The 23,325-nt window shown below is 39.3% G+C and overlaps 1 protein-coding gene across 1 annotated transcript in view; it reads left to right on the top strand.

The window, feature by feature from the left end:
* The window catches only part of NADK2 (NAD kinase 2, mitochondrial), a 52,598-nt gene extending 29,273 nt beyond the window's left edge, over positions 1–23,325 (top strand). Inside the window, exons 5-12 of the mRNA XM_075540937.1 lie at positions 3,969–4,052; positions 6,629–6,765; positions 9,845–9,923; positions 14,083–14,178; positions 19,168–19,223; positions 19,729–19,782; positions 20,388–20,511; positions 21,057–23,325. Of these exons, the coding sequence (XP_075397052.1) occupies positions 3,969–4,052; positions 6,629–6,765; positions 9,845–9,923; positions 14,083–14,178; positions 19,168–19,223; positions 19,729–19,782; positions 20,388–20,511; positions 21,057–21,195 (769 nt within the window). The 3' untranslated portion in view covers positions 21,196–23,325. The remainder of the gene's footprint in view (positions 1–3,968; positions 4,053–6,628; positions 6,766–9,844; positions 9,924–14,082; positions 14,179–19,167; positions 19,224–19,728; positions 19,783–20,387; positions 20,512–21,056) is intronic.

Here is a 23,325-nt window from a genome sequence, read left to right as displayed (position 1 = left end):
TGCATTTTCAAACATGTCTGGGCTCTCTTTTTCTCCATCTCTCTTTGTACTGTCTCCAGACAACCGATTAGCACTCATGGTTTTCACTCTGGAAGGTGACCCCACTCCCCAAATCTTGAAATCCAGCACTTACCTGACTTCCCCTTTTACCCTTCTCCACCCTCAGTCAGAATGATTGCTTTATAAAAATGTGGGATGATGTGACTTCTCTGCTGCAAGGGGTATGGTGACCCCATGTCAGAATAAAACCCAAGGTTTTACTAAGATTAGCATGATGACCCCACCCCAGTTTGTCTAGTTTTCATCCCTGTGTCAGTTGCCTGTTTCGGTCCACTTTCTTTATGTGTTCTTGCCACACTGGTCTCTACTTCGATATGTCTAGGTGGCATTGAAATCTAACGTCTACAAAACACCTCTCTCGTCTCCCTTCTCTCTGCCATTCTTGATGAATGGCCTCCTTGCTGTCCCTTTATCTCTCAGCAAACTGGTCACTAAATTCTAGGGCTCTTACCTTGGAGTCCCCTTGTCATCATCCTCACAGTCAGTGAGCACAGCGCCGGCCTCTGAAGTGTGTTTCAATGAGTGCAGTAGCCTCCCCTCAGGACCCCTAGTGTTCTTTCCAAAGTGCAAGTCTGAGTATGCTCACTCCTCACTTAAAATCTGCTAGGGCTTCTCTAGGAGCTCAGGGTTCACATGTATACAGGTATGTGTGCATGCATGCGTACATACACACACCTTTCACCAACTGTTGCCGATTTGCTCTTCTATATCTTTATTCCCCCATAGGCGTTACACAATCTTTAGCTAAAATTTGACAGAATTTCCTCTAGGATGCTACATAAAATGTTCTTAAGTGCAAAACAAATGTGCATCTGATAACACTATTGGTTGTTACAAACATGAAGGCTTTTGCTCTGGTATTTAAGATGCTCATGATTTGAAAGAATAGAGTAGTGAAAGTGCCTTCCCAAAAAATAGATAAATGAAAACTCAAACTTAATGATGTAGAGTAGGTTCCTATTCTGAGCGACCCTATAGGACAGGGTAGAACTGTCCCTGTGGGTTACTAAGACTTACCTCTTTATAGGACTCGAAAGCCTAGTAGCCTTCTGTGGATCAGCCAGTGATTTCAAACAGTGGACCTTTCAGTTCAGGCCCCGTGTGTACCTACTATGGCACCAAGACTCCTCCACAGGCCCTGCTCTTTTTTAGCATTTGTCAGTGCTTCATCCTGGAGGGCCCTTCCCTCCTTTATGCACGCGTACTAGTCCTGTGCGTTCAGACAGGGGCCTATTCTGGGCTGTAACTGCAGTTCCCTGTACAGACAGCATGTGCCCTTTGATACTAGTTTCTGCTTGATTGTCTTTTCATTACATTCTAAATTCCACAAATATAGAATCTTATATTTCAGTTTCTCTATCACTACTATGGTTTTGCACATGGTTGATAGGCAATAAACATTGGAAAAGTGAATGATAACTTAAATGATCTTTGGAGGCAGGGCTAGAGGATCCCAATTCAGTAAAGTAATTCCCTGAGTAATTGAAACCATTGATGTAGTAATTAATTCTGAGGGCCTCCAGTGTTGATACATGTGGGTGTTATGATTTCTTAATTGCATATTTTATATCATTAATGTAAAAAACTTATACTTTAAGTAGTTTATTAAAAGACCTTTCCATTTAGAAAGCTGGTTGGTTATTGATAAGCTGATGGGAATTTTGAAACTGGTAAAACAGAGGGTGTTAATAGCTAGCCTGTCTCAATTTTTCTACCCAGACTAATAGGTTTTAAAAGTTCATTGGTTTCTTCACCTCCAGGCAGAAAGAAATTAAGCCTTCTAATTCAAGTTGTCTAACTTTTTCGTAAGCCCCATGGTGCTGTATAACTCTTAAATAAGGCCAGAAGTTAATGTTCAACTTCAATTTCTTCTCCTTTGTATACGCTGTGAAATGCTACATAACAAATCACACCATTATTTACTGCCTTAAAGTAAGAATTCATTATCTTATGGTTTCTGTGTTAGGATTTTGGAGTACCTTGGCTGGGTGGGTTGGTGTGGAATTGCTTGTGAAGCTAAAGCCAGAGCTGCAGCCATCTGAAGGCTTGACTTGTGCTGGAGGATTCACTTTGAAGGTGGCTCACTCATATGGATTCATCTAAATGACATATCTCATTCATGTATCTTCTGTATTCTGTACCCATTCTGCTGAGCATGGTAAATAATTATGACATTTGAGTGTTTAAGATGAAAAATAGGAAAATAAATGAATAAATAAATTTAAAAGTTGAAAAATGGGATAGAAGCTGTGTGTGTAGTAGCCAACCTCTAAGGTAGGCTGCTAGTATTACACCTGTATGGTTGGTCCGGCTCACCCTTTAGATAACCAAAGGAGCCTGGTGGTGCAGTGGGTTCCATGATGGCTTCTTCCTGTCAGGTCAGCAGTGTGAAGTCACCAGATGTGCTGAGGGAGAATGAGGAGGTGTTCTACTTCCGTGAAGACTTTGTAATCTTGAAACCCACGTAGACAGTTCTACTCTGCCCTCTAGGGCCACTGGAAGTCAGAATTGACCCAATGGTAGTCAATTTATAACACCAATAGAATATGGTTTGGCAATATGTGGCTTCCAAGATCTGGTCATAAAGGATCTCGCAGTTCTAGGATTGGCCTCTTGGATCGCTACTTTGGAGGACAGTCTGCCATCATGATGTGAGGACATCCAAGCAGCCCTGGAGAAAGGGACATGAAGAGGACGGGAGGCCTCCACTACCACCTGCCACCTGTTTGCCCACCATGTGAAAAGCCACCTTGAAAGGAAACCCTCAAGCCCATGTCAAGCCTGTGGGTTCCTGTGGCCCTAGGTAACCTTTGAATGTAAATTCATGAGAGGCTCCTCTCTGGAATGTTTAGATCTGCAGTGGACTTCAGCAGTTAATATCAAGTGATGCTTGACGCTTAGCACTTTGTATTGCTGTGGATACAAAATAATTAAGCCGTGCCCTTTTTCAACCTCAGCGGTGATCCTCCAAGACATAGGTTTCTAAACCTGTTTGACCCACCACCCCTTTTGGGGAAGGCGGGGGGTGGGATTACTCAGCTCCCCTGGCAATAAAAATCTCAGCATAAAGTGTAGGTATCTGCTTTTTTCCAGCAGCCCCTCAATTGCTCCTGTGCCCCAGCAGGCAGGCGGTGGTATTTTGGAGAACACTGCTCTAAGATAAAGAAACCATTGCCTGTCATAGCTTTGTAAAAATAGTTTACTCCTCACACTTTACGTTAACTTATTAGCAAGGCTGTGTTTGGTACGTCTACACTCACGCTTCCCTGAAGAGTGAAGACCACTGGCTTTCTCAACACCTTTTCTCACTTTGTGAGCTGCGCACATTCATCTTCTGTAGCAGCCTGGACACAGTCATACCACTTTGTATTCTGGGATTGTGTTGATTTCTGACTTTTGTATCAATGCCAGTTTAAAATAAATGATGGATTCTGTAAGAAAACACTGTTCTCAGTTCTGTGTTAGTGACTTGGGATATCTTAAATAACATTGAAAAGACATCATTTAAATGATCTTCTTTATATACTTGTTTGGTTGACTCCTCAGAAGAACCCTTTTGAGATTGGTGGCTTCAGAGATGAACTGATGCTAAACTTCCTTGTCCAAAGTTAGTAGTTAAATCATTTAAAAGGTAAAACCCTTTGTACCATTGCATAATTTTATGGGTAATCAAAAAGTGGAAAACTTACCAGTTTTTTAGATTTCATTTAAAATGTGTATCAAAGCATTAAAGCTGACTGGAGCTTATATTTGCCTATTTTGTTGTTTAAAGTAGACAATTAGGGGGCAAAAAATGAAGTGTAGAGTAGAGCATTTAAATCTAATTTTTATAGCTTGAATTTAATGTTTCTTTTTCCCTTCATCCTCTTTTTCCCCTTTCCACCACACACAATTCCCCTACAATGAAGGTCTGAGGGGCACTTATGTCTGCCTGTCCGGTATACGCATTCCTTCCCAGAAGCCTTACAGAAGTTCCACCGTGGGGAGTTCAGGTAGGAACATTGAATTATCCTTCTTATATAGAGGTGTGCCAATGGGAATGCTGTTAAAGACAATCCATTTAGATACTATTTGGATTTGTTATAACTGTGGCATTGGGAAGGAGCCCTGGTGATGCAGTGGGTTAGGTGTTGGCTGCTGACAAGCTGCTTCACATGAAAGAGATGAGGCGGTCTGTTCCCATAAAGATGTACAGTCTTGGAGACCCTGTTTAGCAGCTCTGCTTTGTCTACAGGATTGCTGAGTCAAAATGGACTGGTGTGGAGCCCTTAAAGGTAGTTTGAAAAAAAAAATTTTTTTAAAAAGGTAGTTTGGTGGATTCATAGCAAGATTGATTGTACTGTCACCTAGTCTAATTTGACCAGCTGCTCCATGGGAGAAAGATGAAGCTTCCCATTCCCAGAGAGGTTCAGTCTTAGAAACACAGGGGCAGACCTACCCTGTCTTGCAGGGTGACCATGGGTCAGCACAGATCCTATAGCAGTGAATTTTGAGAAATCCAATTTGAATTGTGTTTAGAAACCTTTAGTCTATAGTATCATGAGGGTAGCTTTTTACTTTCAGAGATAGAGGCCATCTTTCAACTTCTTAAATCTTATTACATGTTCTTAGTTTAGTATAAAGGTAGTTCAAAGTGTTGGTTAAAATTGGGTGTAAAAAAAAGGACTGTTTTTTATTCTTATTTCCCCCATCAAATAATACCTTGAGAATTGTCTTTACCCCAACATTGCTGAGATGTCTATTATCTCTGCCTTCCATTGTAACTTAGTGAGCCAGTCAGAATGGTTTTCCTGTTTCTTCTACTTACCCTGGGTTGCCATCAGACGGAAGAAGCCAGGAGGAAGAGCAGGACTGCCTATTTTAAGAGTTCAAGCTAGACTAATTTATGGTTCTTATAATGAGAGGAGAGCATTTATTTTGTGTATTTGTGAACCCCATACCAAATCTAGTTGACTTTTCTCTCTTTTCTGAAATCATTTTCTCAACCATGCTTCTAGTATTTAGTCACCCCAAAAGTTTAGCACCTCTGAAAATGGAAATACACACACACATGTATTCCCACCAAGGAGCAGTATATTTTTTGTATCTGTACCTAGTAGAATCTGTGCCATTTAACTTTTTGAAACAGCAGTTTTGGGTTTTTAAATCAGTTACACTTTTTTTCTTCATCTTTAACAAAATACTTAAGTTCTTAAGTTAATCTAAAATCTTATCATCTGTTTTTATTCTTTATCGGCTTTGCTTTTATTATTAAAAATACTTTTGACAATTATTGGAGGATGAGATTTTTATCTAATCTGGTGGTCATTATACAATATTCTAAAATACAATATTCTAAAAAGCACAAGCCATCTTAATTCAGTAATCTTGGATTTTATGATTAATGCAAACAAAACATAACTCACTGCCTCAAGTGATGCCGAGTCATAGTGACTCTATATGACACATTAGAACTACCCTGTGTTTCCTAGACTGCAGGGCTTTACAAAAGCAGAAAGCCCCGTCTTTCTCCCTCTGAGCCACTGGTGGTTTCAAGCTGCTGACCTTGCACACCACAGATGAATGTGTAACCGCTACACCGCCAGGTTCACTTAATAGTGGGTCTACAATGAAAGTTACCTAGAAGATTTTTTAAATAAGCACATTAAATATGTCTAGTTGCTCTGTTCTCATGTAAGCATCCGAGCTTTTCAGTTTGGTATCCCACAGCCCTCTACTTGTTCAGCTAGGTTCTACAATTCATTGCATCAGCCACACAAAACTCACAGTGCTCACAGTTATGGGACTTATGAAGTTAATGGGTTATAATTCAGGTGAGAGATGCTCAGGATATACATATTCAGTCAGGACATGTTAACAAGTTAGTTTAGGACTGCTAATAAATACCCAAAGGGCATGTCACTCCACTGTAAGTCTCAACTCAAAAGCACTCAGCTCTAGCTCTGTGGGTCAGTGAACCCAGCTCCCCCATTAAGTCCCCAGAAGCACCCCACTCCACAGCCAGCCAAATCCACTCAGCTTTATTTGCTCTGTGACCTGGAAAGTCCACTGCTCTATCGCACACTCTAGTCCTGGTTCTACTGCTGCTCTGGTGTCAAAGCTGTCACTTGGATTGAGGAGGGTCACTGTGCAAGGATGATCGTGGGATCCAGAGGACACACTCCATTCCTAACTTTTGCTGGTTGTTGCTGGTGTCAGCAGGAGGGCAATCACAATGAGTCTGGCTAACAGGCGCTCATAACTGTATCCTATCGGTATCCTTCTCTTAGCCAGACCCACCAGGAAAAGGTCATTTGGTAGGGATTAGGGAGACTCTGGCTAGATAAGCCATATTAGATCATTTACTGTACTGCATTGCAATTGAAAAGAAAAATAAACGCCCCACTCTGGCTTTGAGCAGGAATCTCTAGGTCTTAGTGCTTAAGGCATACTTTTGGAAAAAATTGTTTGTTTTTGGAAGAAATTGTTTGTAAATTAGCTTTTTACAATCAATTTGATGACATTATTATAATGTCTATTTGTCAGTTAATTTATTCTATCCTGGTGACTTTTCCTTCCCTTTTCGAAGGTGGCTGTGGAGGCAGCGCATCCGGTTGTATCTTGAAGGGACTGGCATCAATCCCGTTCCTGTGGACCTCCATGAACAACAGCTAAGTTTGAGTCAGCATAGCAGAGCCTTCAACATTGAACGGGTTCATGATGAAAGTAGGTGAATTGTGATTTAGATGTGTTTGGGGCAATATTTGGAGAGCCCTGGTAGTGTAATGGGTACACATTGGGCTGTGATCCACCCGGTCTGCAGTTCAAAACCACGGGCAGGGAGAAAGACTGTGTTTTCTACTCCCATAAATAGTTAAGAGTCTCGGAAATCCACTTGATGCCAGTGAGTTTGGTTGGTTTGAGTTGGGGCAATATTTAAGTTACAGTTACATCAGCCTCTAATTCAGGAAGTAATAATTTTCATTTTCATTGCCACAAGTAACACATACAGTGGATTAGTTTAATTTTAAGTTTTAATGTTAACGATTAGAAGCTGAAGGATGGAATGCATCATACTCTGCCCCATAAAAAGCCATCGAGTTGGTGGCAGTGAGTTTTGAGTGGTGTGACTGTTTAAGGAAAGTGAGCTTGATTGGCTAGCAATTACAAACAGTCACCCTGGAGGGGAAGAAATAGAAGCAGTTCCTTCTCAACTGACATTGACATGTCAGTAATTATCATTGAGAAGTACAGGTCAACATCATAAGTACATGTTGGCTTGAAAGCCAGGGAAATCAAGTTTAATTAGCTATCCATCTTTCACTGAACGACGCACTTTAACAGCAAGCAGAATGGCAGAGACTAAATTTAGAACAATTTTGGGGTTGTTTATTATATAAAAACGGTGCTCGGTACTTTGAAGAATAGAGTGACTGTCTTTAAAAGGTGTATAGCCTGGTGGGGGGAACATATGGGAAAACCCGATGATTATACAGTGCTAATTACTCTCAAGTATAGAGGAACCATAAGGAAGGAGGCCTAGTGATACCCTGGTTAAAACGCTCAGCATTTTGAACCACCAGCTGCTGTGCATGAGGAAAACACGACAGTCTGCTATGTCTGCTGCTGTAAAGACCACAGACTCAGAAGCCCTTGGGCAGTTCTGTGTCCTACACAGTTGCTGTGACTCAGGCAGTTTGATGGGTTGAGTATAAGGGAGCCTCCCAGTGACCGACTGCTAACTAGACAGGCAGCAGGGTGAATCCTCCAGTTGCTCTAGTGGCAGCCTGTGTCTGTGAAGATTCCAGCCTGAAACCCGATGAGGAAGTTGTGCTCTGACCTACAGGGTTTCTATAAGTCAGGGTCAACTTGATGGCAGAGGGCTTGTGTCGTTGGGATTTGGTGGGATGGTGGCTAAATGCTCGGTTTCTAACCAGAAAGTTGGTAGTTCAAACCCACCACCAGTGACTCGTGAGAGAGGGATGTGGGAGACTGCGTCCATAGAGATGACAGCCTTGGGAACGCACGGCCTCTTTGGCGTGTGGGCTTGCTGTGGACCAAAACTGACCCAGGAGGAGGCTTGATGATCTGTAGAAAGGAACAGAGAAAGAAGAGATGTTCTGAACCAGGCTTGGGAGCAGTTCTACTTGTGCAACCATCGAATAGAGAACAGTTTCAGATTGAACTAGCTGTTGCCCCAACATCACAGGCAAAAAACTCTCAATTTCCAGGGTTAACGTAATGAACGAGGACCCGAGGCTAGAAAGTGCTCTGGACTCGATCAGAGCTGCCACACGGACAGGTTAGTGCAGGGCAGGAAGGTTAGGTTATTTTTATCTGTGAAGAAGTGTGTGGAGGAGACACTCAAGACACAATGCATTATAAACGACAGCAGTTTAAACCTGTCGGCATGATTAAGTAGAAATAGGTTCAAGTTTATGTATATAATGATTTCGTTTATGACAAATGTAACGTTTCAATTCAATGAAGAAAGGCTAGAGCGTCAACAAATGGTGTTGGAATGCCTCCCAAATGACTTGGAGAAAATGAATTAAATCCCTTCCTTATGATTCTACTGCAACCTGAGTTTCATAAAGAGTTAAATGTAAAATATGAATTCCTCAGGTATTAGAAAATACCTATGTGGTGTCAGATAGGGAAAAGCAGAGCCTTCAAGTAATCCACGGATGTTTTTGGTGACTGCCTTGCTCACCTCTCAGTGTTTAGTGCTGTGATGTAGCTCTCCCTAATCCTCAGGGCCCGAGGTGACTGGAAAGTAAATTCACAATCCCATTAATTCCGGGGTTTTCTGTCAGGATCTTTAGTCCCAGTTTTCTTTTTCAGTTACTTAGAAAAAAGAATTGCTCGCAATCTTAATACCTCTTAAAGGATTTTTTTTATTTACCTTTTGAGTTAAATTACATTAATTTCTTTAAAAGCCTTGGAAGATCAACAAGTTAATTTTTATTCAATTAAAAACAGTTCCTACTCTAAATGTGGTTTAGTTTTTTACATTTATTCATTATCCTTGTTTTGGAGTGAGTGCTGTTTTTGCCTTCAAATGTACACCTCTGTGAATTTAAACCAGTGCAACTTAGTCTTTTATATGTAAAACTGGTTAATAAGTTTTAATATTTTTAACTGTGATTTATTAAATGGTAAATATCTGAAAAGATTCATTGATGTGGTGCCTATGTAAATTTCTGAACATCAGCACTCTATTTGAAAAGATAAATATACTCTAATATATATGCTATAGTATCCAATGTAATTTATGGGTGTAGTTTGCAATGTAAATCTAAAATAGTTCTCTGTTGGAAGAGTTTGGTCAGTCCACTTCTGAAGCCTCCAGAGGAGAATGAGTAAAGTTAGAGGATATTCAATAAGATGGACATTTCCTTTCTCTTGGAATTGTTATTTTATTTACTTTGATGTTGCTAAGAATATGCTCAGCAATATACTCACCGATTAACCATTTCTGCATTTACAATTTATGACATGGGTTGCATTTCAGAGTTGTACAGACATGTCCACCCTCCTCCCAACTCAAGACCTGCATTCTTTACTCAACTGTTGTTTGGTTTAAAGGCGACTTCAAAGGATAGTGTAGTTTAAACCTATCTCAGGAGACGTTGGGGAGTTAATCCAGTCTGAACAGCTATAGAAAAGCCTGGGATTCCTGGAGAATTTCAGCTTGCTACTTAAAGTGTATGATCACATGAAACAAAAAATGTAAAAGTGTTCTTGTTTTATGCCATCTGTACTCTAGTATTTCTAAAACTAGGTCCTTTTTCATTCCCTGCAGCGTCGGTGGCTCCAGGCCCCCAGCTCTTACCGGTGAGAGCCCTGAACGAAGTCTTCATTGGGGAGAGCCTGTCATCCAGGTACTTTTCTATCTGAGTTCTTGAATGTGGAATTTGATGTTTTAACACTTTCTATTTTGAGTACATATTCAGCTCCTACATCCCAGTTAAGAGTTGCCAATAATCTAATGGAAAATTTTCTCAACTTTAATACACATTGGGGACCAGTTTTTCAAACTCAAGACAAAGCAAAGCTAGTCAGCTCTATGGCAGTATGTCCCAGAGACTCTCACCTCTTATGGAGATGCTCCACAGATGTTTCAGAGAACGATATACCGTCCGTAGATCTGCAGTTGATACACTTGTAATATTTTTGTAGGTGATATATATTAAAATTCCCCTAATAATTTTCTTACTAATGTTCTTTAGAGCAGATATTATTTATTTGCTTGTTTTTATTAAGGATCACATTGCATTTGCTCATCATTCATGACTCTTCAGAATTCTTTCCTTAAGAGTCATACTTCAATCCCTACCCCCCTTTTTAAAATCATTTTCATGATATTTGTTTTTTAAATAGTTCAAGAGAACCATCTGAATACCCCTTATTGTAGAATTTTATGTCTCGTTTTTCTTTGCTTGGTCGAAGATGCAGACTAAGCAGTTGTGGCAGCAATACTTTACAAACCGTGTGGGACCGTAATGCAGCACACTGTAAGGCAAGCGCCTTGGTGCCTTCTGACTTGTTATTTATTATAAACAAATAACTGAACTAGTGGAGTTCCTTATGAGGAGTAGAAAATGTTATTTGTGTGTTATCACTGATCAAGTCTTTTGTGGGAGTTGAAAATTCCTTATCCTTATGTAATAACCCACTTCCCCCCCCCACACACACACATGAATAAACCTCATTGGCAGGTATCAAATGACTGCTATAATGTTATTGTTTTAGAACTGACCTCCCTATTTTTGTAGATGTGGCTAATCCTTTACGGGCGCAGATGTCCATCTACTTCTCCCGTGGAGCTCCTGGTGGCTTCAAACTTTAGCCCGTTTGGTGAACAGTCGAGTGTTTTAACCACTGCCCCACCAGGTTGCACCTAAATTCTCACTCCCATCAAGCGGATTCTGACTATTCTGACACTGCGGGACAGAGCGGAAGAACCCCTGTTGTTTCTGAGGCAGTAAATATGGGAGCAGAGAGCCTCATCTTCCCTTAGGGAGCAGCTAGTGGATTTGAACCACCATTCATGCAGTTAGCAGCCCAGTGCTTAATCCATTGTTTCACAAGAACTCCTTCCAACACAAATAGGTGTGGAAAATTAGTTCCTGTCCACCTCTCCTTTGACTGTAGAAACCATGTGACTGTACAAGCGATGTCGTTCTCAAGTTTACAGAGAATGCCATAAATCCTGATATTGTGTCTGCTCTAAGTCATATCCTTTCATCAGTAATTGTGTGAGAAAAGTTTGTCTTAACTGAAAAAGACTCATAAAAGAGTTCTTCACATTCTTGAGAAGCACTGAAAAGAACAAAACCTGATTGAGCAGAACGATTTGAAGGGAATATTATTAAAAATTTTTCAGGTAAGATTATGTTTTGCACCTGCCATGTGCAGTGTGTGAGGCGTGTTGGGGCCATAGTGGGTTAAGTGTTGGGCTGTTAACCGGAAGGTGAACAAAAGGTTAAGAAGCCCACGAGCCATTCCATGGGAGAAAGATGGAGCTGTCCACTCTCAAAAAGATAGTCTCGGAACCCTGTGGAGGCTGGCTGGCTCTGAGTTGGAATAGACTAGAGAGCAGTGGATTAGGTTTTTTCTTTATGTGCAGTGTGTAAGTGTACTATTTTAAAATCTGGGGGTTAGTACAACTCATGTTTCCATTCTTCAAAGAAATAAAAATTTAAAGTTTTCATTAAATAAAATATATAATGTATAATACAATAATAAGACAGACTATATATTGGTTTTTTTCTTGTGCTACATACCAACTTTGAAATACTAGGGAGGTAAATAATGGATATTTCATAAGTGATAGAATGCAGTTCTAGTGATGATATAATCTAGTCTTTATTGCTAAAAACAGACGAAGGCAACAGCTTTCTAATGTAGAAAGTCTGCTTTATGTGTAATAGCTGACAATGGTGAACGTGTTGTATGTTTATGTTTACTCTTATCAGGCCATTGAATGGCTCCTCTTACTCTACAGTTTGAAAATTGTCTGGTTACCTGCTGAGCGCGGCTGCTAGCTTTGCTGATTACTGAAAAAGTGAACTATCTCATCCAAGGAAGATAGCTGCGATCAGTGGGTAGATTGGGGTCCCATGAAGTCCATTAGGGTACTTCATATTGATTGCTTTGTTTCCATGGCAGTAACGGTTCACTTGGAGCCCTGGTGACCACCGTGACCACTGCTGCTTATTGGGTATCCTTTGGAGCTTCACTTTGTCTTTACTAAGAAAAAGACAGCAGTGGTGACTTCTTACCCTAGTGAAAAAAAGTATAATTAGAGGTGTTAGAACTTATTCTTGAATATTCCTGACAGACCTTTCAGGAGTGAGGAAGTGAGCATTGATTTTAAAAAAGGGTCCGTCCCTGTTGGATATTGTGTTTGCTGTGTCCTTTGATGCTCAGAGACACCCTGGGAGAAAGGGCGTACATTCATCAGTGGGGAAGCAACGAGAGTCAGAGAGTTTTAGGAACTGTTCAAGGCCATGCCATTATTTAACTTTAAAACTACCACATAAACTCAGTATTCCTGATCAGAACCTACACTGAAGCTTAACTATACGCAGACACTTAAGTGCTTTGCTTGGAGAATATGAGTGCAGCCATACTGTTCCTCGTTTGTAATGTTCTCTGACTTAAGAACATTTTAAAAGCCCATTTTTTGTTGTTGTTGTTTTCTTTTCTTCTATTTGTTCTAACCTAGACTGTCTTATTCTTGGGCTGTAGCAGTGGACAATTTAAGAAGAAGTATACCCACTCTAAAGGGACTGTGAGTTTTATTGCTGCCTTAAAAAAATAATTTCCCTGAAACAAAATTTTGGCATTGACTAATCTCAGATAAACTGCATGTGACAATGGCACTAAATTTGCTCAATATTTGGGCTCAACATCTTCCATCCGACTATAACTTCCTCCTCTCACCTCGCTTCTCTGCTTCTTCTAATCTCAGTCTCCTTGATTCTGTCGTAATAGTAGCCGTTGCTGCGGAGTTGGCCGGCTCACCTCTAGACAGAGACTTGTACTGTGCAGCCCCTAGGAAGACATCACAAAGCTATGGACTAGATGAAGCGTTGATGTTAGGTCCTCGCATCTTTTGTTCTAATACAGAACACCGAGAAGGAAGAATGACAAGGCCTGGTATCTGTAAAGCCTTTCTAAATTGAGTGTTTACAGGAGATGCTGAATAGGAAGAGAAATTATCCACACAGTGTTAGTGTTTGTAAGCCTGCCTAGTAATCGTTGTTAATTTGGAAAGCAGTATATTATTAAGGATTTATTTTAACTTTTTGTTGAACTTAATTTGCTGGAGGAAAAAAACAATCCAGTGTCTTCCTGTGATGGTAGTATTTTAAGATAAGCTTATAAAAGAAACTCTTATACATTATAAAGATTTTTAATACTTGGCCTTCATTTATACCCTCGTGGAATTTAATGAAGAGAGTCATTAATCCATTTGCTTCTAAAACTTATTAAGTACCCTAAAAGTATAGTTTTGAAAAGAAATGTGCAGGTCTAGTATTCCTAGTTTTGTCCACTAATCCAGTTGGTTATTTTCTTTAGAACTTTATTATCTCAACTTGTTAGCTTACTACCAATTAAAAGGTAATCAGTGTATAATTTAACAAACAAGAGTTTAGCAAATAACTCCAAAGATTGCATATGTACTTAGATCTACCAAGGACTAGCGATCCGACTGAAACTCACCAAAGAGTGGTACCTTATATGTGAATGCTAAAGTGGGGCTCTGTTTGTATTCACTTCCAGTGGCAGCAATGCTAGCCCCAAATGGACAAGAAGCCCTGATTCATATGATGAAGTATTGATAGAAAGGAATGTATATACAAGCCTTTTCTTTTTTAACTCTTTCACTTAATACTGGAATTAGCATCACGAGGTGTGCCTCAGGCAAGCCAGCTAATGTAGATTCCATCAGTTCTAAAGGAGAGACTTTGTTCGCTTTGTAACCATGAACTATAAGCTTTGCAAATCCAGTTTTATATTCTCAATTCACAGAGCTTCTTACTATGAGATTTCAGTTGATGATGGTCCGTGGGAGAAACAGAAGAGCTCGGGACTCAATCTGTGCACAGGAACAGGGTCAAAGGCCTGGTAAGAAACACGGACGCTGCTTTTCACCTTTTGTGGAATATCTCAGTAATATGATTCATCTAGTACCTCATATTGGTGCATCTACGGGCTCTAATACATATCCTGTAACCTGGTGCTGTTTTGCAGGTAGCCTCAGTTACTGTTTCCCTTATCAGTTAGGTCCCAGAGCCTAGCCTTGACATCTAGGATTACAACTGCAGCCTAGATTTGAGTATGCAGTCATTATTTGATGCACTGCACTAAGTGCTAGGACCCCTGGTGGTGCCGTCGGGTAAGCATTGGACTCCTAATCATAAAGTTGGTGGTTCAAATCCACCACCCACTCTATGGCAGAAAGATGAGGCTGTCTGTTCCTGTAAAGATTGACAGTTTGAGAAACCCTCTATGGAATCAACTTGATGACAGGGGGTAAGTGCACTGGATTTATAAAGAAATACAGAAAATAAGAAATGGGATGGGAGACTATATAAATATTTAAGTGATGTTACTTTTACATAATAAAAAAATGGATACAAAGTACAGTACAAAAAGTATACAGGCGATTTGTGCAAGACCGCCTTAACTGGAGCTGATCTGGGACTTCCTGTATTCTCCTTATCCTGTAATCCATCCTGGTCTCGTTTCTTGTTCTGCTAGTATATACAGATGGATGTCTTCTCTCCGGACTACACCACTCATGTTCTAAAGCTACCCAACCAGATAGGACAGCCACAGCTTTTCACATTCAACACGTTCAAAACAGAACAAAAGCTTGTTCTACCACTGAGTCTCTCATTCTTAGCTCCATATGTATACACCAAACCCTCAACGCTGTCAACTGAATTCTCATGTTTCTGCCCTCTTTTGCATTGGCTATTAAGTGAATGCTCTTTGGATCTTATGCTTTATTCTTTGGGCTATCAATCACATTATCAACAGAGGAATGTTTCTAAAATGTGGATAAATTTGCCTACATTTTTTCTCTGCTTTAATACCGTCATTGATCTTGCCATTGTCTAGTTGAACCTAACCTCAAGGTCAGCAGTTGGAAGCCACGAGCTGTTCCACAGGAGAAAGATGCGGCGGTCTGCTCCCAATGAGATGAATAGTCACACAGACCCACAGGGACAGTTCTACTCTGTCCTATAGACTCTCTGGGAGTTAGAGTAAGTCGATGACGTTGTTGTTGTTGTTCGGTGTTATCAGGTTGACTCCAACCCATCGCTACCCTATGCAAAACAGGAAGAAATACTCCGAGTCTGTGCCATCCTCACAACTGTGCCTGCGCCCATTGTTGCAGCCAGTGTCAATCCAGCTCCTTGAGGGCCTTCCTCTTTTTCACTCCCCCTCCACTCTCCCAAGCCTGTGGCCTTCTCCCTCCAGGTACATACTCTCCTAAAGTATGCAAGATAAAGTCTTGCCTTTAAAGAGCCCTCTGGCCATATTTCTTTCAATATACATCTTTCCTTTAGCAGTTCAAGGTAATTTTAGCAGTGTGGCAGTTGAGTTTTTGGTGTTAAGATTGCTTAATCTATCAGACGAATCCCTGTATAATATGAGCTTATCTACCTTACCAGCATTATTGATGCCCAGCTCCCTTGAAGATTCCAGTGCACACCATGTTCTCTCCTGACTTGTTGTTGTTGTTCGATATAACGTTATCCGGTGTTAAATGCCGTTACACTTTCCACTTTCCATCCAGTGGTTGAAAATTCTGACCTTTAGATGTCATTTCTTTAGGAAAATTTACTGGGACCAAATTCTCCTCGTAAGCATGATTAATCAATCTTTTTTTCCCCATATCTTCCCCAGTACTTTTTTCTCATAGTGCTAATACAATACTTAACATGTTATTACTACCTATCGACCAAGAAGAATGCTCAGACTAGAGAACAATATCATTGATATCACACACACGTAAAATTTTGCTTAAGATCATCTAACAATGATTGCAGCAGTACAATGACAGGGAACTGCCAGAAGTTCAGACTGGATTCAGAAGAGGATATGCAATAAGGTATTTCATACCTGATGTCAGAGTGATCTTGGCTCCAAGCAGAGAATATCAGAAAGATGTTTACTTGTGTTTGACTAAGCAAAGGTATTTGACAGTGTATTGGACAGGGTTCTCTAGAGAGACAAACCAGATTGCTAGTAATTATATATAAATATATTTATAAAGATAGATATATAATTCAATAAATAAACCGTTAAATAATATACAGATAGATAATACAAGAAATTAACAGTTAAATTATAAAGCAGTGAGACACTAGCACTCCTTTAAGTTTTGAGAGCTGCCAGTTGCCAGTCCCCTTCTGTAGAGAGAGCAGCAAACAGCAAGGCAGCAAACAGCAAGGCAGGTCCCCAACTGTCATCAACTGTCAGTCCCCAGCTCCAGAGATGAACATTCCCACCGTGTGGGCTTAAAGGGACCTCAAATTACAGTGACACAGTCCACAGGCTAGGCATCCCACAGGTAGTGTACCCCTTTAAACTGAGGCACAGAACAACCAAGGCGAGGCTCACCGAGCCATTTATCCCTCTGCCCTTCAGTTAATCCTACTTGTGTTTATCGGCCGGGCTGGCACAATAAACTATAGCAGATAGTGTGGAACAGAATAAATTGTGGATAACCTTGAGAAGAATTGAATTCCAGAATACTTTACTGTGCTCATGAGGAACTTGTACATGGATCAAAAGGTGAGCAGAAAAATGGCATACTGCATGGGTTTAAAATCAGGAAAGATATACATCAGCATTGTATCCTGTTACCATACTTGTTCAATCTGTTCTAATGAACAAATTATCAGAGAAGCTGGATTCTATGAAGAAGAATGTAGCATCAGGATTGGAGGAAGGTTTAACAAGCTGGGTTATGCAGGCGACACAGGCTTGTTTGCTGAAAGTGAGAAGTAATTGAAGCACTTGCTAATGAAGATCAAGGATTACAATTCTATGTAAGGAAGGCCAAAATCCTCACAGCTGGACCAATAGGTAACATCATGAAAAAATGGAGAAAAGGTTGAAGTTCTCAAAGATTTTGTCTTACTTGGATCCACAATCAGTGCTCATGGAAGCAACAGTCAAGAGATCAGAACACACATTGCTTTTGGTAAATCTGCTGCACAAGACCGCTTGAGAGTATTGAAGAACAAGGATGTGACTTTTATAACTAAGGTGCGCCTGACCCAAGCTTTGGTATTCTCCATTGCCTTATATGCATGTGAAAGTTAGACATTGAATAAGAAAGACCAAAGAAGAATCGAAGCATTTGATTGAATTGTGGTGCTGCATAAGAATAATGAAAGTACCATGGACTGCTAAAAGGACAAACTGACCTGTGTTGGAAGAAGTAAGGCCAGAGTGCTTCTTTAGAGGCAAACATGGCAAGATTTTGTCTTACTTGCTTTGGACATATTGTTAAGAGAGAACAGTCCCTGGAGAAGAACACAATGCTTAGTAAAGTGGAGGGACACAAAGGAGCGGGACACCCTCGAGGAGATGGATTGGCACAGTGACTGTCCATGGGCTCAGACATGGGGAAATGGCGATGATGACACAGGTCCATGCAGTGTTTTGTTCTGCAGTGAATAGGGTTGCTATGGGGTGGAGCCAACTCAATGGCATCTGGCAGCAACCAATCCTGATGTCACGTTCCTCTTCATACAGACCAGACCTTGGGTCGTTTGCTGAGCACACAGATTGAATAAGGATGGTGAAAGGTACAAACCCGATGCACACTTGCTGATTTTAAAATCACACAGCATTCCCTTGTTTGGAGTCCTCTTCTCAACAGAGCTTCAATTTCTGGCTGTCTTTTATCAATGTCTGCTACAACTACTCTTGAATTAACCTCAGCAAAATTTTACTTGAATGTATTAATGATACTGCTTCAAAATTTCTCCATTCTATTCAGTCATCTGTTTGGAATGGACACAAATATGAATCTCTTCCAGTTAGTTGGCCAAGTAGCTGTCTTCCAAATTTCCTGATAGAGGCCAGTAAGTAGTGTTCCATTCTGTTGTGCGTAGGGTTGCTACAGGTGGGAGCACTTGATGGCACCTAACAACATGGACTCGGGGTCTGAGCATCTGGAGTGGTTTCAGATAAGATTCCTTTTTTCCTCCTGCTTAACATGTTTGTGTGCATAGCACAACACCAAATGCATAGTCACTCAGGTATTTTTGAATAAATGATTATATGCTTACAAACACAACTAAAATAATACTTATCAAAATTTTATATTTGAATAGCTCAGAGTTTTATATTTTTGGTTTGTCAACTATAAATTGACATTACTTTTTAAAACTTTTTTATTGTATAACATTTTGAATACATACATGAGTACCCAAAGCTGTATAATGAGTCCTATGTCCTGTTAATCCTTTGTCACTAATTATCAACTCATGTCCAATCTGGCTCCCTCTGTACAACTTCTTATCCCCCGCCTTCCCACATTATTTAATTTTACTAGGTTTTCATTTGTACAGTTTTAGGGTTACAGAGAAGTTATGCAGAAAGTACACATAGATTTTCCTATTATTAACATCTTTCGTTTCTATGGTACATTTATAACAATTACTGAATCAATATTGATACATTATTATTAACTCAAGTTCATAGTTTATTACAGTATATGTTCACTTTAAATTTTGATTTTGCAGAATTGTCTACCTATTTCCCATTAGTGTGTGAGAATGGTATTTGTTTTCGTAACCATGCAAGTACTATACTTGTGAGTTTTTAATTCTTATAAATCTGAGGAATCAATTTTATTTTCTACTTCCTTGATTTTGAGTGAACTTGAGTAAAATACGTCTGCGAACTGTTTGTTATGACTTTTGCCGCTTTTAAACAAAGTTAGGTGGGGTGGCAACTTGTCTTTTGGCTCTTTTAAAAAAATTCCTGATTAAAATTTAAAGGATTTTTTCTATATTAAGTAGATTATTCCCTTTATAGTATGCTTTTAAAATTTAAACAAGAAAATTATTTTATTTTTGTTCCTAGGTCATTCAATATCAACAGGGTTGCTTCTCAGGCTGTGGAAGATGTTTTAAATATTGGTGAGTACCAAAATAGCTTTTAGCTGTTGTAATCTATTTATAACATGCTCTATTACATGTAGAAGCCCTGGTGGCACAGTGGTAAAGCTCTTGGCTGTAGGTCAGCAGTTGGAAATACCCAGTCAACCCACTGGGAAAGGTAGACGGTGACCCTACTTCATAACTGTCATTTTGTTACTGTTATGAGCTGGGTGACCCCTGTGAAAGGGTCATTTGACACCCCCCCTCTCCCAAAGGGGTCGCGACCCACAGGTTGAGAACCGCTGCTATACAACCTTAGCTGTCTTATGAGGCAGTTCTTGTCTGTCCTATAGAGGGTCATTGTGCCTCAAAACAACTTGATGACAGTGGGTTTTGGGTTATTTGAGGGGCTTCAAAAAGTACATGGGAAAATTCCATTACCTTGAAATTTCATTTTCCATATATTTTTGAAGCCCCACATATGTTTATATTAAATATCTAATAGCATAATACAAAATGCTTTCTTTTTTTCCATTTTCAATAGCAAAAAGACAAGGAAATTTACATCTTCCATTGAACAAGGACTTGGTAGAGAAAGGTCAGTGACAATTGAGATCATTAATAGTTTTATTTGAATCTATATTGATTTTGGTGATACTGTTATGTGTCGTTGTCTTATTAGCACAGTGTAAACACTGTACACAGATGTCCCTTTCAATGTTTTCCATTGAATATATTTTAATATAAAATTAAGAAGTTGACTTTTGTGTTGTGATTTTTGTCACAGTGTAAATATAGATTCTTTATCTCAGTGGGGACAGAAAGGTACAGAAAGGTGAACATCTGGCAAATAGGGAACACATACCTACACTTGGCGAGTCATTACTACCCTCTGATGGAGATGCGGTCACTGTGCCGACAGTGCTTGGCTTCATGCTTACTCAGCATTTTTCCTTCGCCGCCCCCAAGTGTACTGGCTACATTGAGGGTTAGGTAGGCTTTGGTGGGCTAATCTTTACCCTACTCCTCTTATGTCAATGTGTGCGTATTTAAGGAGCGTATGTTGTACTTGCTGTGAAACAGAACTGGAGACAACAGCTGCTTCTAAATTGGCATCACCTCTGTTTTGTTTTTGTAATGCACTTCTTAGAAGTGACCATGTTTCAGTGAATGTGCTAAAGTTTGGTGGTGTTTTCTTTATAGTAACAAATGAATATAATGAATCACTGCTCTACAGTCCAGAAGAACCAAAAATACTTTTCAGCATTCGAGAACCAATAGCAAACAGAGTTTTCTCAAGCAGTCGCCAGCGTTGTTTCTCCTCAAAGTAAGCTTTTGAAGCCTATGTGTTCATCCACAGTAATTATAAAGCATATGTGGCTTGGTTTTATGAGTATTTAATTTCATGGAGTTTATTCATTTAAACTTTATTTAGTGGAAAACGTAGAATCTGTGGAACTAGTGAGGTGGGATGCTAAGGTTGGTTGGTTAAGATACTTCTTTCAAATGTCCTAAGCTATCTGGCAGACACTAACATAGCAAGTTACTAGAAGGGGAATACATGTTTTAGTTGGGTGATGGGGACTTGATGTTTAATGTATTGAGATATAAGCATTAAGATCAAATTATCACTCTATAAAATATTTTAAGTATTGGATCAGAGATGACTATTATTAGTAAAATTCTTAAGTAAATTTTGAGCTTTAATGTTCCCATATGTTTAGTCATTAATTCGCTCATACTACAGGGAAATTTGATTTTTAAAAGCAAGACTAAATGCTCTCACTCAGATAAAACGCCAAAGTTTTAATGAAATGATTAAGTGATCTCAAAATGTTAACATTTAATGAGCTATTTCTTTCTTTCTGTTAGGGTTTGTGTTCGTTCTCGTTGTTGGGATGCCTGTATGGTTGTGGATGGAGGAACTTCTTTTGAGTTTAACGATGGAGCAATTGCTTCAATGATGATCAATAAAGAAGATGAACTTCGAACTGTGCTGCTAGAACAGTGAAGTCTTTCCCCAGATGACAAAGTTGGATTACTAGAGCTTTTTTTTCCCTCTTTTTTAACTACGGAAACAGACACTAGACACTGGTCAGAAAGGTACATTTGGGGTTATTGTTGAGTGAGACGGGTTGCCCTGAGCTCAGAGGTGACCAAGAAAGTGAGAGTTGCACATTCTGTGAATTGTGATGGAAAAGATGCACACTAATAGATGGACGAACTGATTAGCATTGAACCTATTGACATTTCTACATTTTTTTATGACTGAGAACAAGAGTGTGACATCTTTTAAAACACAGAGGTAAGAAAGGGCTTAGTGTTGAGGATCAGAAATTTAACTGTACATGCTTTTATTTTCCTTCCCCTTTTCACTAGATTTGTTAAATTGGTCAGGTTAAACACTTATTATTTGTTTAGTGCAATTTTTTATAGTACTTTAAAAATCAAGATTAAAAAAATTGATTACATTCATGGAGAATTTTGATAAAACCTCATCTTGACCTAATTGAAATAGTGCTAGAGATTTCAATGTGCTAGAGATTTTCTAATTTCAGTACACAATGATGTTATGACTATCAATTTAAAATTTTCAGTCACTTTTGAAGTTATAGCTCAGTGTTTTTATTTTAAATTTAAGTTAGGTTATTTTCAACAATGCTGGGTAAAATGCATATAAACAGGGAAAATTATGATGCTATTACAAATAATAGGATTATTTCATCTTTAACATTTATTAATATGGATGAAAGTGCAAAACGGATAAAATGGTTGGCTAAACTTAAAATATTTTCATCTAGTTAGGAATTAGTGTTGTCAGAAATCAAAAAGAAATAGTAAATTTGCAAAATACCCACTTTTGTTTTGGAATTGCCTTACCTAATATTATGGTTCCACTTAGCTCGTATACCAAGGTCTTACAACTCATCATTGGATGTTGTTTTCCCATTATGTATTTTATTCATTATAATTCCAAAATTCCTTTATCTTTGGAAGGTATTATTTTTATCTAACTCTTGATATAGTTATTTAATAATCAATCGTAACTTGCCATCAAAAGGTTCTTTTATTGTCTAGTGACACAATTGCTATTCTCATGCCATTCCAAGTTTTTTTTTTTCCCACTTGCTGATGAAAGTTGTCGTTCAGTAATTGACAAGTACTTACTCAGCAGCTACTCCATGAGTACACTGTGCCAGGTGCTGAGTGTACATTGATGAGTGAGACAGACAGACATTGATGAATGAAACACAACTTGAGTCTAGTGAGCTCAGGAATAGATTTTGTGAAAGCTGAGGTTTGTGTGTTTAAATTGAGTGCATTTAACTTTGCCAGCGTTTATTTAACTTACTGTTCTTAACAATTCTTAATAGAGATGTCAGTATAGGCGCACTCGTGGTGCAAATGGTTAAGTGCTCAATTTAACCAGAGGTTGACAGTTTGAACCCACCTAGAGACTGTTCAGAAGACAACCCTGGTGATCTGCATTGAAAGGTCACAGGCTTGAAAACCATGTGAAGCAGTGCTTCGCTGCTTGTCACACGCTGTCACTGTCAGTCAGGTGGACACAGCAGCCACTGACACAAAACATGCAAAGTGTAATTCAGATTGTGATGCATACTTAGAGGAATCGGGGCATTTCCTCGTTAAAAGTACCTGCAAAGACTTGGGTATAATAGAGTTTACATGATGTATCAATCGAAACAGTCAAAATGAGTGTTTCCTTAGAGCTGGAGCTAGTTTCTGGTTTGATTGAAAAGCGACGTGAAATTCTATACTGCAGAAACTCCCCAAATGGATTTAATATACCTTCTTGGAAAAAGTGCCAACTCTGTTTTTATATTTCTAGGACATCTGATTGGCCCAAATGGTACCATAGGCCTGTTAATATGTATAGGTGACCTACTGTATAGAATTGTTCCTAAGCCATATTTTAAAGTTTTTTTAAATTAGAGAAACAAAGCAAAATGCCCCGTGTTCTATTTGTGATATGACGTATAACACTCTGCTTTGGGATGGGAATTTATTTGTAAGAGGTGATGAGACACAAAGGGTGTTAAAATAGCAAACCTTTCCATGAATGAATTAACCTTTTAATGGAAAATGTATGTGAATAAAAGCAAGCCATTGTTTTCTCTTC

This window comes from Tenrec ecaudatus, chromosome 2 (assembly GCF_050624435.1).
Source record: "Tenrec ecaudatus isolate mTenEca1 chromosome 2, mTenEca1.hap1, whole genome shotgun sequence".
Lineage (NCBI taxonomy): Eukaryota > Metazoa > Chordata > Mammalia > Afrosoricida > Tenrecidae > Tenrec > Tenrec ecaudatus.
This window is presented reverse-complemented; position numbering and strand designations above follow the sequence as displayed.